The sequence below is a fragment of the Onychostruthus taczanowskii genome, unplaced genomic scaffold (assembly GCF_017590055.1).
Source record: "Onychostruthus taczanowskii isolate IOZ18803 unplaced genomic scaffold, ASM1759005v1 scaffold82, whole genome shotgun sequence".
Taxonomy (NCBI): Eukaryota; Metazoa; Chordata; class Aves; order Passeriformes; family Passeridae; genus Onychostruthus; species Onychostruthus taczanowskii.
The window spans coordinates 30,593-45,741 of NW_024506112.1; the positions used below are offsets into that span (position 1 = coordinate 30,593).

General features: G+C 52.3%; 1 protein-coding gene across 1 annotated transcript in view; it reads left to right on the forward strand.

Annotated features, from left to right (window-relative positions):
• Positions 1-15,149, forward strand: part of LOC121346567 (E3 ubiquitin-protein ligase RNF213-like) — a 44,327-nt gene that overhangs the window by 16,503 nt on the left and 12,675 nt on the right. Inside the window, exons 23-40 of the mRNA XM_041424482.1 lie at positions 73-234; positions 662-1,802; positions 2,250-2,443; positions 2,793-2,945; positions 3,601-7,182; positions 7,591-7,659; positions 8,757-8,824; positions 9,126-9,221; positions 9,656-9,774; positions 10,309-10,431; positions 11,015-11,097; positions 11,855-12,002; positions 12,306-12,441; positions 12,875-13,051; positions 13,348-13,487; positions 13,891-14,045; positions 14,354-14,566; positions 14,915-15,096. Coding sequence (XP_041280416.1) covers positions 73-234; positions 662-1,802; positions 2,250-2,443; positions 2,793-2,945; positions 3,601-7,182; positions 7,591-7,659; positions 8,757-8,824; positions 9,126-9,221; positions 9,656-9,774; positions 10,309-10,431; positions 11,015-11,097; positions 11,855-12,002; positions 12,306-12,441; positions 12,875-13,051; positions 13,348-13,487; positions 13,891-14,045; positions 14,354-14,566; positions 14,915-15,096 — 6,941 coding nt within the window. The remainder of the gene's footprint in view (positions 1-72; positions 235-661; positions 1,803-2,249; positions 2,444-2,792; positions 2,946-3,600; positions 7,183-7,590; positions 7,660-8,756; positions 8,825-9,125; positions 9,222-9,655; positions 9,775-10,308; positions 10,432-11,014; positions 11,098-11,854; positions 12,003-12,305; positions 12,442-12,874; positions 13,052-13,347; positions 13,488-13,890; positions 14,046-14,353; positions 14,567-14,914; positions 15,097-15,149) is intronic.

A 15,149-nucleotide genomic window follows, 5' to 3' on the forward strand; every position in this document is an offset into this window, starting at 1 on the left:
CCTTGGGGCTGCTGCCCTGGCCTTGTGCAGAACCTCAGCCCCAGCCATGCTGACAGCATCTGCTCTTGGCAGGTCTCCTTGGACAGTGTCCTGCACTTCACCCTCCCAGCGACCTCGGGGGACACTGAGGCCTCCTGGAAGTACTCGCTGGCAGAGCTCCGCGAGCTGCAGAACAAACTGATGCTCATGTCTGCCAAGGGAGAGCAAGGCCTGGAGGTGGAGAGGTTCTCTGAGGTCAGATTCCAAACCCTGGTTTTGAGCCAGGGCTGGTTTTACCCCTGAGTGTAAGATTCTTAAGGCTGTGGCTGACAGTGGAGTTGCTGGGGGTGGTGGTCCCAGGCACATGGGTGTTCCTGCCTGTGGTTCCTTGCTAAAATGGAACTGAGCTGCAGACAGAAGAGTGAGCTGGTGGCCTTATCCTCTGGCTGCACTGGCGATTGTCCTGGCTGGCAGCATCACTGTAATTTTGTAGCAAGCTGGGAGTTCCTTACTGATTTCCTGGGGATGGGGCTATTAAAAAGTCACAGAGAGTCTGTGGTTGCTGTACAAGGCCTGACATACTTTGGGACCAAAGACTTTCTCTTCATTGAATGTCTTTCCAGGGGTTTCATGGCTGAAACTTGCAAATCAGCTTGTTTCTTTCTCCTCTGTCTTCTCACAGGTCTTTTCCAATGTTCAGAGACTTGCCCAGGCCTTTATAGACCTTCACTCAGCTGGGAACATGCTTTTCCGCTCCTGGCTTGCCCAGGTGTATTGTTCACCTCACAGAGAATCCTGTGTTCTTATAGACTTCTCCCTGGGCCCCATCCCAGTGCTGGAAGGGCAAGGGGATATGGCAGCTGTGCTCCCAGCCCTCTGCAAGACCATGGAGAGTTTCCTGGAGAGCTGGAAAAGCTTCATGAATGCCAGGCGACGTGAGCATTTCTATCTGAACTACTACAGCGCGGAGCAGCTGGTGTACCTGTGTTCGGAGCTGGGCCGTGGCAGCCCTAGCCAGGCTGCCCTTATGATGCTCTCTTTCCTCAACCCCCACTGCACTAAACAGGATGTCCTCACAGCCCTCAGGAGCCAGGGCCCTCCCAGATCAGGGAAGGCTGGTTCTGACTTACAAGTGCTGCTGGATGGGGAGAGGGACCTGAGCGCCCGGCTGGAGCGCATCTGGGAGTGCTACATGAACAACATGGGCTCCTTCCTCCCCAACTGCCTGGACGTGGACACACTGAGCGTGTGGCTGAAGAACCTGGCCAGCAGTGGCAGGGAATGTGTCACCAGAGACTTCCCTCAGGACCTGCTCTGTGTGGGCCAGCCCAACCTCATCACCTGCCCTCGCTCTGAGGTGCTCAGCTCTGCCCTGGCCATTTACATGAACAGCCCCAAGCAGCCCCTTCCCACCTTCGACGAGGTGCTGCTGTGCACACCCCAGACCAGCGCAGAGCAGGTGGGGCTGTTCCTGCGCAGGTGCCTCATTCCGTGCCAGGGTGGGGACAAGATTTACACCATGCTCTATGCAGATGAGCTGAGCTACGACGTCAGCTGCAGGACAGAGAAGCTGTTTCAGCACCTGCAGTGCTACAACAGCTCCTACAGGCTCATCATCCTGTGCAACTGCGAGCGGGAGAACAGCTACCTGCCCTCTGCCTTCAGCCACTACAAGGTGAACATGATTCCCCAGAGATCACAGGAAGATATCCAGCAGTACCTGCAGCACCACTTCCGAGTGGCTCACCCCTCCAGCTCGGCTGCAGCTGTGTTCAAGGAGCACATGTGTGTTGGGATTGTGTCCTCCAAAAGAGCTGGCATGGGTAAGATGGCATGTGCAGAGTGGGCTCTGCTGAGAGCTCAAAACCAGGGTGGGGTTCACCTTGCCACGTTTTGTGTCCAAAACTTAAGTATCTTGGTCAAAAAGAGCAATTCAGACTGGTCAGTGCAGGGAGGTGAAAGCTCAAAGTCACCTTGTCCCCTGGTTTGACTTTAGAAACAAGCACGAAATAGATTCAAGTCCTCATAAAGAGTAAAGCTTCTTTCAGGCGGTGGAAGGAAAACAAACCTTATGGTAACAAGAGCAATGTATTGGATTCTAGGCTACAGCTGCGCAAATCAGATTTAGACTTTGTTCTGGGATGCCTTTCAGGAAGCTTCAGAGATTGTAGGGCATGGGGTACTTAAATATTTTATTTCATTCTATTGTACTTTTAATGTGATCTATCTGATGTTGATGACTTTGATTCTTGTGGCGTTTTTAATAACAGGGAAATCTCTGTATGTGAAGAGGCTGCATGAGAGACTGCAAGAAGAGCAGCCTGACTGCACAGAACTTCTGAAAACCGTCAGACTTATTGAACCAGAAGTGGATGAAGATAAAGTGCTAAAATCTCTCCTGCCTTTTCTGGAGAGAGAACACCAGACAAAGCCCATGATATTCCATTTTGACATCACCTCCTCAGTGAGTACATCCCTCCCACAGCTGCCTTGTCCCACAAGTCCTGTGAGGACCCTTGCAGGAGCTTTCTTTAAAGCTCTTGTTTCTCAGCTAGCCGTTTCCCTAGCAAGTGTTCTCTTATTATTGTGTAAGTAACGCAAATACCATCAAGGTGATTGAACTCTGGAACAGTTGCCCAGAGAAGCTGTAGAGTGTCCACCTTGGAGATGTTAAAAACCTGACCGAATGTGGGCCTGTTCTAGCTGGGCCTGCTTTAAGCAGAGAGCCTTCCCACCCTCAACTGTTCTGTGATTCTGTCAAGTTGTGGGGGGTAAATAAAGAGGAAATGCCTTGGTATCTCTCCTTGTGATAGGTGCAGCGTGGAATTCCAGAGTTTCTTTTCAAGCTGTTGGTTTTGCAGTACCTGACAGATAATAATGGCAATATGTGGCTACGGCAGAAGTGTCATTTGTATATCATTGAAATCCTGGAGGTGTCCCCAGTGCCAAAGACAGCAGCCAGATCTGTACGTACCAGCAATGCTCCTTTCCTGGGAATTTCTCAGTCACTTTGCACATATTTGTACATAGCTGCGGTGAGTTGTAGAGACTGTAGCTGTAAACACAGCACAGAGTTCCGTGTTTCATTGGGAGTGTGCTGTATCCCATAACGAACTGGTGTCCCTGGTGTTGTGACATTTACACCAGACAGCAAATTAGGCCTGTCTGGTTTCCTTGGGTTGGTGATTTCTGAAGGCCTGTTAATCCAAGCCTCACTGCCCCCACTGTAATGTTTATAGGAAACATAAAAATGCAAAATCTAATCTCCCTCATGTTAATTTGTATGTTTGAAAGTAGGGGAATATTTATATGCAGCTGTAAGAGCAGAATGTAGGAGTGACTGGAATAAATACCGGCAGATTCTTGGGTTTTGTTTTCTTTGAAGTAGCCCTGAGAAGGGGCTGGAGGCGATGCCAGGCTCATGTTCCTGGAAGGGAAATGTAGGTGGGAATAGGATTCCTCGGTGCACTTTAAGTGGAAGAAGGGATGCACGGGTAAAAGGCTGGCTCCTCTTCCCCAGGTCTGTAGTTTTAGGCAAGGAGGTTTTTAAGAACAGATTAACTAAGCTGTTGAAGATTGAGGCTACAGCTTTGTGATGACCTTTTTTTTTCTCTTGTCCAGACGTCAGTGCACCAGAAGTATCACTTCTTGGATGTGTTCCCTAAAATAATGTGCAAGTCTCCCAAAGAAGTGCTAGAAATGGAGACACTTGAGAACCATTCTGGGGATGTGGGAATGGACGAGGAGGAATTTTGCAGTGAGGCTTTTCAGAGACCCTTCCAGTATCTGAAGAGGTTTGACCAGGGCTGTGACCTGGACACGTTCTGGTACAAGGCACTCTCGGTGGAAGGCAGCCATAAAGAATGTCTGCAGCTCTTCCTTCTGCACTGCGGGGTTGTGGATCCCTCCTGGGCAGAGCTCCGCAACTTCACCTGGTTCCTCAACATTCAGTTGAGAGACTGTGAGGCTTCTGTCTTTTGCAGCCCTGGCTGTGTTGGGGACATTTTGAATGGGTTCAAGAACTTTGTGGTTGGCTTTATGATTTTAATGGCGCGGGATTTTGCGACGCCCTCCCTGAGCATTTCCGACCAGAGTTCAGGAAGACAATCCTCCCACCTGGAGAACGTCGCAGAGGAAGATCTGTTTCCTTTCCACATCAGGAAGAAGTGGGAGTCAGAGCCTCATCCCTATCTGTTTTTCAATGGGGATCGTATGTCCATGACATTCATTGGTTTCCACTTCCATCGGACCAGAAATCACGTTGATGCCATCAATCCTCTGAATGGGAATGTCATCAAGAAGAACATCATGACTGCCCAGCTGTACCAGGGCTTGTTACTGCAGAGGGTTCCCTTCAATGTGCCCTTCGATCAGCTGACCCGCAATGAGAAGCTCGAGAGGCTCTGCATGGTGCTGGGGCTCCCCAGAGTGTTTGACCCCGACAAGACGTATGAGCTCACCACAGACAACGTGCTGAAAATCTTGGCCATAGAGATGCGATTCCGCTGCAACATCCCGGTGGTCATCATGGGAGAAACAGGCTGTGGGAAAACCAGGCTGGTGAAGTTCCTGTGCCAGTTACGCAGAGGATCTGTAAAGGTGGAGAACATGAAACTTGTCAAGGTTCATGGAGGCACCACTGCAGAAATGATCTATGCCAGGATCAGAGAAACAGAAGCCCTGGCTAAATCCAACAAGGAGCAGCACGGGTTGGACACCATCCTCTTTTTCGACGAAGCCAACACAACAGAGGCTGTGGGTAGCATCAAGGAGGTTCTGTGTGACCACACGGTGCAGGGGGAGCCTTTGGTCTCTGGCTCTGGCCTGCAGATCATCGCAGCCTGCAATCCCTACCGGAAGCACACGGACAGGATGATTGAACGCCTGGAGCTGGCTGGACTGGGCTACCGGGTGAAGGCTGACAACACCCGGGAGAAGCTGGGATCTATCCCACTGAGACAGCTTGTGTACCGGGTGCATGCGCTCCCGCCCAGCATGATCCTGCTGGTGTGGGACTTTGGGCAGCTCAACAACCACATGGAGAAGAAGTACATCCAGCAGATCGTGCAGCGCGTGGCGGAGCAGCTGCCCATGGCCAAGGACGAGGTGAGGGTGGTCACAGAGGTGCTCTTTGCCTCCCAGCAGTACATGAGGGAAACGGATGATGAGTGCAGCTTTGTCAGCCTGCGGGATGTGGAGCGCTGCATGGAGGTGTTCAAGTGGTTTTACAGGCACAGCCATATGCTGCTGAGGGAGCTGGAGAAGTGCCGGGCTGAGAGGAAAGCTCCCAAGGGCGGTGGTGACAGAAACGGTGTCATCTGGTCCTTGGTGCTGGCGGTTGGGGTCTGCTACCACGCGTCCCTGGAAAGGAAGGAGCCATACAGGACTGCCATCAGCCAGGTCCTCCCAAAGCCTTACAATACCCAGAAAAAGATTTTGGAAGAAATCTCCCTGATACAGGACTTATTCCTGAGTGGGGTGCCACTCCAGGATACCATAGCAAGGAACTTGGCCTTGAAGGAAAATGTCTTCATGATGGTCATCTGTATTGAGCTGAAAATCCCTCTTTTTCTTGTTGGGAAGCCTGGAAGCTCCAAATCCCTGGCAAAAACCATCGTGGCTGATGCTATGCAGGGCCAAGCAGCTCATTCTGATCTGTTCAAGCATCTGAAGCAGATCCATCTCGTGTCTTTTCAGTGTAGCCCCCTCTCCACTCCAGAGGGAATCATAGGCACTTTCAAGCACTGTGCTCGATTCCAGGAAGGGAAGAACTTGGAGGAGTATGTATCAGTGGTGGTTTTGGATGAGATTGGGCTGGCAGAAGACTCTCCCAAAATGCCCTTGAAGACTTTGCATCCACTTTTGGAGGATGGCTGCGTAGATGATGTCCCTGATCCTCACAAAAAGGTTGGCTTCATCGGGATTTCCAACTGGGCTTTGGACCCTGCTAAGATGAATCGAGGCATCTTTGTGTCTCGTGGGGACCCCAGCAGAGAGGAGCTCATTGAGAGCGCAAAGGGCATTTGCTGCTCAGCACGAGGGGCCCTGCAGAAGGTCGAACAGTATTTTCATCACTTTGCAGATGCATATGAAAACATTTGTGAGGACCAAGACAGGGAGTTCTTTGGCCTGCGTGACTACTACAGCCTCATAAAGATGTTTTTTGCCTTAGCTAAGAGCTCCAAAAAGGACCCCACACCTCAGGACATTGCCACAGTGGTTCTTCGTAACTTTGGTGGCAAAGATGATGTCGATGCCTTGGAAATATTCACTTCCAAGTTGCCAGAAAAAGGGGAGATACAGGCTTGTGATATCAGTAGGATAGAGCTGATCCGACAGAACATTTACAGCAGTGCTGAGGATGGGGACTGTAGGTACCTGCTTGTGTTGACTGAGAACTGTGCGGCGCTGCAGATCCTCCAGCAGACTTTTTTCACTGCTCGACAGCAGCCAGAAATCATCTTTGGCTCCAGTTTTCCTAAGGACCAAGAATACACCCAGATATGCAGAAACATAAACCGAGTGAAGGTCTGCATGGAAACTGGCCAGATGGTTGTGCTTCTCAACTTGCAGAACCTCTACGAGAGCCTCTACGATGCCCTCAACCAGTACTACGTGTACCTGGCTGGGCAGAAGTACGTGGATTTGGGGCTGGGCACACACCGGGTGAAGTGCCGGGTGCACCCCAAGTTTCGCCTGATCGTCATCGAGGAGAAGGGGGTGGTGTACAAGCACTTCCCCATCCCGCTGATCAACCGGCTGGAGAAGCACTACCTGGACATCAGCACCGTGCTGGACAAGGGCCAGAGGGAGGCCGTGCAGGAGCTGGAGCGATGGGTGCAGGAGTTCGCGGTGGTCAACACGGAGGAGCTCTACATCAGCCAGCAGCAGTACAGCCCTGCAGACGCGTTCGTGGGCTACCACGCCGATGCCTGCGCCTCGCTGGTGCTGCAGGGCACGCAACGCCTGCGCCCGGCCTGCGCCCCTGCCGAGCTCCTGCCCCGCGTCACCGAGCAGGCGCGGCTGGCCCTGCTCAACTGTGCCACCCCTGACGCCGTCATCCGCCTCCGCAACTCCATGGGGGAGTTCATGGCGCACTCCCTGGCCCGCACCTACTTCAGGCAGCAGCAGCACACCTCCTTCGCCGACTTCCTGGGCGCCCACGTGCGTGCAGAGGCCGGGCCCCAGACTGCCTTCACCGAGGTGAGGCTGGGGTGTTGCCAGCCCTCCTGACCCTGCTCATCTCCGTGTGCCCGGGCTGCAGCGTGGCACCACCTGCGTGCACTGCAGTGCCGGGTGTGCAGAGCTGGCAGCAAATAAGTGGTGATTTTGGGGCACAGTGCAGCTCTGCAGCAGGCCATGGGGGCAGTGCAGCTCTGCAGCAGGCTGGGGGGCAGCGCAGTGCAGCTCTGCAGCAGGCTGGGGGGCAGCGCAGTGCAGCTCTGCAGCAGCCCGGGGGGCAGTGCAGCTTTGCAGCAGCCCGGGGGGCAGTGCAGCTCTGCAGCAGGCCGGGGGGCAGTGCAGTGCAGCTTTGCAGCAGGCTGGGGGGCACTGCAGCAGGCTGGCAGCCCTCTGAGCGCAGGTGCTGCATTGCTGCCCCTCTCTCTCCAGGTCACCACCTTCTCACGGCTGCTCACCAGCGCTGATGCTGCCTGCCTGGAGAGGGAGGTGCAGGGCAAGGCCCAGAGGCCCCAGATCCTGTTCCTCCTGATCCTCACAAAAAGGTTGGCTTCATCGGGATTTCCAACTGGGCTTTGGACCCTGCTAAGATGAATCGAGGCATCTTTGTGTCTCGTGGGGACCCCAGCAGAGAGGAGCTCATTGAGAGCGCAAAGGGCATTTGCTGCTCAGCACGAGGGGCCCTGCAGAAGGTCGAACAGTATTTTCATCACTTTGCAGATGCATATGAAAACATTTGTGAGGACCAAGACAGGGAGTTCTTTGGCCTGCGTGACTACTACAGCCTCATAAAGATGTTTTTTGCCTTAGCTAAGAGCTCCAAAAAGGACCCCACACCTCAGGACATTGCCACAGTGGTTCTTCGTAACTTTGGTGGCAAAGATGATGTCGATGCCTTGGAAATATTCACTTCCAAGTTGCCAGAAAAAGGGGAGATACAGGCTTGTGATATCAGTAGGATAGAGCTGATCCGACAGAACATTTACAGCAGTGCTGAGGATGGGGACTGTAGGTACCTGCTTGTGTTGACTGAGAACTGTGCGGCGCTGCAGATCCTCCAGCAGACTTTTTTCACTGCTCGACAGCAGCCAGAAATCATCTTTGGCTCCGGTTTTCCCAAGGACCAAGAATACACCCAGATATGCAGAAACATAAACCGAGTGAAGGTCTGCATGGAAACTGGCCAGATGGTTGTGCTTCTCAACTTGCAGAACCTCTACGAGAGCCTCTACGATGCCCTCAACCAGTACTACGTGTACCTGGCTGGGCAGAAGTACGTGGATTTGGGGCTGGGCACACACCGGGTGAAGTGCCGGGTGCACCCCAAGTTTCGCCTGATCGTCATCGAGGAGAAGGGGGTGGTGTACAAGCACTTCCCCATCCCGCTGATCAACCGGCTGGAGAAGCACTACCTGGACATCAGCACCGTGCTGGACAAGGGCCAGAGGGAGGCCGTGCAGGAGCTGGAGCGATGGGTGCAGGAGTTCGCGGTGGTCAACACGGAGGAGCTCTACATCAGCCAGCAGCAGTACAGCCCTGCAGACGCGTTCGTGGGCTACCACGCCGATGCCTGCGCCTCGCTGGTGCTGCAGGGCAAGGCCCAGAGGCCCCAGATCCTGTTCCTGCAGCAGTTTGACACGGAGTACTCCTTCCTGAAGTGCATCCGGTGAGTCTGGGCCGATGTTTTCCTGCTTGGAATGGGCTTCAGCTGTGTGGAAGGTGCATGGGCAGAGCATTCGGAATAGCACATATGGAAAAGGGAGGTTGTGCTGGCAGTGGGCTGGCTCTGCCCAGATATCTGCTGATAAGGGACAAACCTTGTCAGCTCCATCACATGAAATGGGATTTCGTGGTTTTCTCTCTCCTCCTGCAGCAGCCAAAGCTAATGTGGAGTGGCTGGTTCTGTGGTCTCTAATGTTTGATCTTTATACTTAGTAACTTTCATTAAATCTCTTTTCACTCTTCAGCGATTTCCTGGATTCCACTTCAGGAAATAAAGTCCTCATTGTTCAGACAGACTTTGAAGATGGCTCTAAGGATGCCCATCTCATCACCTCAGCCAGGTGAGTGCAGTGTGGAATGGTTCAGTTCTGCCTGGCCACTCCTCTCTGTGTTTGGTTATTGGTCCTGTTTGGGGATCTCACACTCAGGAATTTGCAGAATTTATACTGTAGCAGAATGGATCTAAATGCATGGATTGTATTTCAAATAATCCATATCCCAAGTCAGAATAAGCGAAACTGGTTGAAATGAGCAGATAATCCCCTTTGTAGTGTGAATTCTGGCCACTGCCTGCAGAAGTCCTGAAGGGCTGAGGGTCATGGGATAATTCAGGACACAGCTGGAGGTGGCAGCTCAGCACCACAGCTGGGAGGAAGGAGTGGGAGTCACCTGTGTCTGTTCTGGGAGAGGACATGTGTCCTCTCTGAGGAGAGACCTGTGGCCATGGGCCTCTGTGTGCCTTTGCTCTGCCATCAGCATTTCCTCTTTGCTGCAGGTACACCATTGTCAATGAGATCAACAAGGTGGACCTGGGGGAGGTCTCTGTCTTTGTTTACTTTATCGTGAAGCTTTCCCGGCTGGAAGGAGGAACATCCTACATGGGATTCCATGGAGGTGCGTGTGCCCATCAGTCCATCTTCACTCTTCAGCTGCCTTCAGGCAATCATTTCTCTTGCTCATTCTTCCTTTAAATGCTGAAAACCTGGACTCAGTGTGTCCTGTGGGTTGTCAGAGATGCTTCCCTGTCCCACGGGACTGCCCAGGGGATCAGTACCTGGCAGTCCTGGCTGGGAGCACCTTGCCTTGCCTGCTGACAGACAGGTCCCCTCTCCAGTCAGCTGAAAGCAGCACACAGCCACAAGGGTAACTCTGTGGATGTCTTGTCCTCCAGAGGCTCTGGAGCAGGTGCTGATGTGTCCAGCAAAGTTCCTTTGGGTCTGGGGGCTTCTGAGAGCCTCAGAACCTTGGAACTGTCAGGGATGTGTGCAGCAGCAGGTTCTGAGGGCATTGTGCTTTCCCCTTTTACAGCAAGAGATGAGAGTTAGTAACCTCTGAAGGTAACCCCGGGGGCTGGCAGGTATTTCTGGGGGAGCTCTTCTGGAAGAACAAGCTGCAGGCTGGGAGTGATTCCTTGTTCTGTGCCTGTAGGGCTGTGGCAGTCGGTGCACATCGACGACCTCCGCAGATCCAAGGACATGATCTCTGACTTGACAGCCCTGCAGAACCTCACCATCAGCCAGGTGTTCTCTCAGGATCCAGGTGCAACCAGAGGTGAGCTGTGTGCTGGGGAAAGGGGGAGCTGTGGCTCCAGATTGGTACTACAGGAACTGATGCATGGCACAATGTATCTGATGACTTTCCCTGCTCAGCACCCGATTTTGTGGGGGTCACCACCTGGCTCCCAACTTGTATTTAATTCATTACTACAACTTCAGGTCATCAAGCAAGTTAATTTGGTATTTTCCCTTTTCTTTTTGACAAAAATATGGCATTTGCACTGCTCAGCAGCCTGAGTGTTCTGTCCCAGCACAGGAGGTAGCAAATGCTGCATGGCAGAGACTGACAAGGATCTTTCTTTCCCCTTACTCTCTTTCCTTTCACCACACTGCCTGACAGGAGTCAGGGAAAGCTTAAGGCATTAGCTCAGTGTCACATTTCTTCCAACTCTTGCTGCATGAAGCCTGAGAGCCTGAGCAGCTGTAGCTGTCTTTGAGGTGAATCTCAGCTACTCATGCAGGTGCTAATGGATCTCTGACAGATGTTCTGCTGCTCTGGGATGCAGTTGCTAAAATAAACTCTCATCTGACTGATGGAGGGGGCACTGCTGCTTTCTAACAAAAATTCTGCACCTTAGCTGCAGCTCTGCCTGCCAATGGAGAAGCACAGCAGGAGGAGGTGGAGGTTGGAGCATCAGTGCCAGGAGCAGAGCACCATGAGGTCAGTTCAGAATACATTTGTTTGCCTCTCAGCTGTCACTGTGGCTCTCTGCTTTGTCATCCATGGGTGCAACCCACCATTTGTGTTTCCCTTCACCTGAAACCAATCAGCAATATTTGTGTCATTGATGTTACTGATCAGATACAAGTTCCTCCTCCCCACTACCCAGTCAAAATCAGCATCACTAAAGAAATAAACCATTCTAAGGACCCTATAATTCCTTAGTAGTTTTGTTCTTCTGATTTTTAAAAGTCAGCTCTAAGAGTTTCTATTGCCTTTCTCCCCCTGGAGGTGGGAGCTGTGGTCCTGAGCCTCACTCCAGCTGTGTGCTCTGAGGTGGAGCTGGAGCTGGCTTAGGACTTGGTTGTGCTGCAGCCACATTCACACTGCCTCATGTGCCCCTGGCAGCCTGAGCTGGACATGCCCAGCACCAGGGACATAGAGCATTTCCTAGGAAGGGCAGATTTTCCCTGGTCACATTGATTATTTCCATTTCTTTCTTCAAACTGCTGAATCTTTCCCCTGCAGGAATCTCAACTCAGCACAAATGCTGTGTCACAGGCCAGTTTGAAAGGGCCACAGAAGCTGCATCATGTTCTTGACAGCAAAAGAGCTGAGAATTGCAGCCTGAGCTGAGGGAAGCTGGGAACAGGGATGCTAGGCAGCAGGCCCTTTGTGGGAGCCCTGGAAACCTTTCAAGGGAGTGTGCTGGGGACACGAGGGTCACTCCAGGGGAATGACCTTGTTTCCTGGGCAGGATGAGATCCTGGACACCACGGTGCTGCTGAGGACCTGTGTGCAGAGTGCTGTGGGCATGCTGCGGGACCAGAACGAGGACCTGAGCCGGAGCAGGAGGCGAATTGAGATTCTGCTTGGCCTTTTCTCCGAAGAGGATGAGCTGAAAGGTGTGTGCTGCAGGGAGTCTCTGGACATTTGGGGACCACCAAAACAGTCAGCTCACTGGGGATGCAGAAGTCCTTGCTGTGGTGCAGGCAAGGGGGCTTTCCCAAGAATATGTCTCCGTGCTGCAGTGTGGTGGTGGGTGTAGGGTTTTTCTTCTGTTTAGGTGGTGGCTTTTTCTCTCACTGTACTGGCTGTTTTTCCCCCACTTGGCTAATTATTGGAAAAACGGTCAAATGCTGTGCTTGGTGGGATATTTGAGTCCAAGCTAATAGAAGAGAAAACACAAGTTCCCTGTTGTTTTATAGCCTCTTTCCTGAAGATAACCAAGGCTCGTCTCTCCAGCCTGTTGAAGAAGCAAGAAGAAAATTCCCTTCACCCAAAAAACTGGGTGCTTCGGGAAGCTTCCAACCTCACTGCTCTGCAGGAGGCAGGTTCCTTCAGGTGAGGACAGCAGCACTGCCTTGTCACCTGCAGCTTTCCAGGAAGGGTCTGCAAGTGGCACCTGTGCAGCAGAGACAGCAGCTTTGTGTAATCTCAGCATTTGCAGTGTCAGTCTCCAGTCTGTGGTAGAAACTCTCTGGAGGCAATTTTAGCCTGTCCTGGGGAAGGGTGAGTTAGAGCTGAAGGGGTTGTACTGGGACAGGGATGCACAAGTGCTTGAGTGGAACAGTGGGATACAGGTGAGCCAGGAGTGAGAGAAGTGCAAGGATTTTTTGTTGGTGGTATTCTTTCCCATAAAGGCAGCATTAGGATTCTGTCACATACCAGAATACTGACATGTGACAGAATTAGTTACTCAGGGCAGGCACCTCCTGTTTTGCTGATGTCATTGCTCACATTGCCTCTGGGTTTCTCTATCTCTCTCTTCCCAAAGGCACACCCTGTGGAAGCGAGTGCAGAAGGTGGTCACTCCCTTCCTGGCTCTCCTGATTGCTGTCATAGACAGGAATGGCAATCTGGAGCTGCTGGTCAGGTCAGGAGCAAACTGGGTGACAAAGCTGTGGATGTTCATCTTCAATGACACCAAATTCCTGAGTGCAGGGAAGAACAGGTGAGCCCGGGGGAGCAGCAGCAGGGCTGGTCTGGGCTGGGTTGGCAGCACTGGGAGCAGCCCAGCACTGGCTCTAACCCCCCGAGGCAGAGGGATGTTGTTTGTTGGCTGCTCCAGGAGGGCAGCAGGGCACTGTTCATAGTTCAGCCTGTTCTTCTCAGAGTCCTGCAGTTCCCTCCCTTCCCTCTCCCCTCCCTCCTAGGGCTCAGTTGCTTTCTGCAGCCCTCTGCCTCTGTTGTCTGCACTGTGCTTCCCTGACAAAAGCCCTGTGCCTTAATGACCTTTTAACTGCCCAGCCCTCAGCCAGAGATAATCGTGGTGCAGAACAACATGATGGTATCTGCTGATGCTGGGAATGAGATACCCTTCAGCTGGAGGATAAAGGAGTATCTGGAAGAGATGTGGTTGGAGGCTCAGTGCATCCAAAACACTGAAGGTGGGAGCCTGGCTTCAGCATCTCCATCCACTGCCCTTTGAGCTCTGGTTTGTCATTGCTGTGCCCCTCCTGTCACTGCAGTCACTTTCAGTCCCTCTGTGCTCCTGTGAGCCAGCAGAATTCTGTGCAGGCAGCTTTTCTTTGTGCTTCTTACCATTCATCTTTCTCTCCTTGCATTCAAAGTGCTGTGGAGCAGCCAAGAGTTAATGACAAGGTGAGATTCCAGAAATACGACACGGTGCTGGGCTGACAAGGCTTGGCCTGAGTCCGTCCTCAGTGCTCTGGATGCATCAGTGCTGGATGCATCAGTGATTAATGAGGTGTCAGTGTCTCTAGGATAGATGCTGTGTCAAAACCAGCTTCTTCCTAACATCTAGCTTTTTTCTGCATCCTCATTTTCCAGGACATGCTGAGAAGTTTGTGGAATACTTCCAGAAAACTGCCCTGGGAAAATTCATCTCTGCTCTGACTGGGGAAGAAAGGCAGTTGCTCTTTGAGTGCTACATCAGAGACTTTGTTGTCTTGACCATTGGTGTGTCCTCCCAGGAGCAGCTGCAGGTCAGGGGCTGGAAACCCTTTGAATGGGGAGAACAGTGTGATGCCTCGGAATGCATCCTTCTGAATCAGTCCTGCCTTGGGGAAAATGCCCCTCTGAGACAGTTGCCCAAGAACAAGGGAAGCCCAGAGCAGACTACTGGACACTGGGATCACTCATAAAGGCAGCACCTGTATAAATTGGCACATTTAAGGCTGTCTTTGTAGGGAAGTGATTCTCATCTTTCAGAGAATTTTGCCAGGCTTTCCAGTACAAGATGAGTTATAAAAGTACTTTCTCACCTTTGGTTTTCTGTGTCCCATCCCTGCAGTGTCTGCGTGCAGCGTTCCTGTCTTGGGTTAAGGAGTGGATGGCACAGTCCCCCTGGACAAAGGAGCTGGTGCCCTCCCTGCCCTGGGCCCACCTGGCACACAACCAGTGCAAGAGCCACCTGCAGAACTTCTCCAGGATCCTGGCTGTGTACCCCTGTGTGACTGGCTACCTCCTGACCCCACATGAATGCAGAATTCCATGCTCTGAGATGGTAGAGTCACTCCTTCAGCCCTGGCAGGGAGCTCTGTCTGCACTGCTCTTCAGTCTCCTTTGGATTTCAGCCACAGCAGAGGGGGAAGCACAGGCTGGGGTTCCTCAGAATTGGGAATGATCTATTGTGTTCTTATTGCTACAAGCAGGTTTTAAAATAGTTTGCCCTGCTTTTGCGTTAGACATGCTAATGAGCCAAGCCACAAACATGAGAATTGTAGAGCTTAAAGTAATCAAGTAGGACATTATTCAGTAGAACATGTGGTGTAGCAAGCCAGACTGAGAGCCCTAGGTCCATAAATAATTCTGAAATGCAGCTGTTGTTACCCCTGTCCCCGTGTGTGTGCAGGATCTGGACGTGCTGGCTGCCATGGCGTGTGCTGAGGAGCTAAAGAATCTGGTGAGGACAGCCGCCCCCGAGCTCTGGCTGCAGAGAGTGAAGAACCTCCATACGCCCATTGAATTCCTGTGCAAAGAGGAGGGTGCCCAGCGTAGGGGCAGCCACTGCCATCAGCTGCTGAGGGAGCTCAGGTAGGTACCAAGCTCTGCTCACAGCCCTGCTCTTTGCCTGGAGGTTCTCTGGG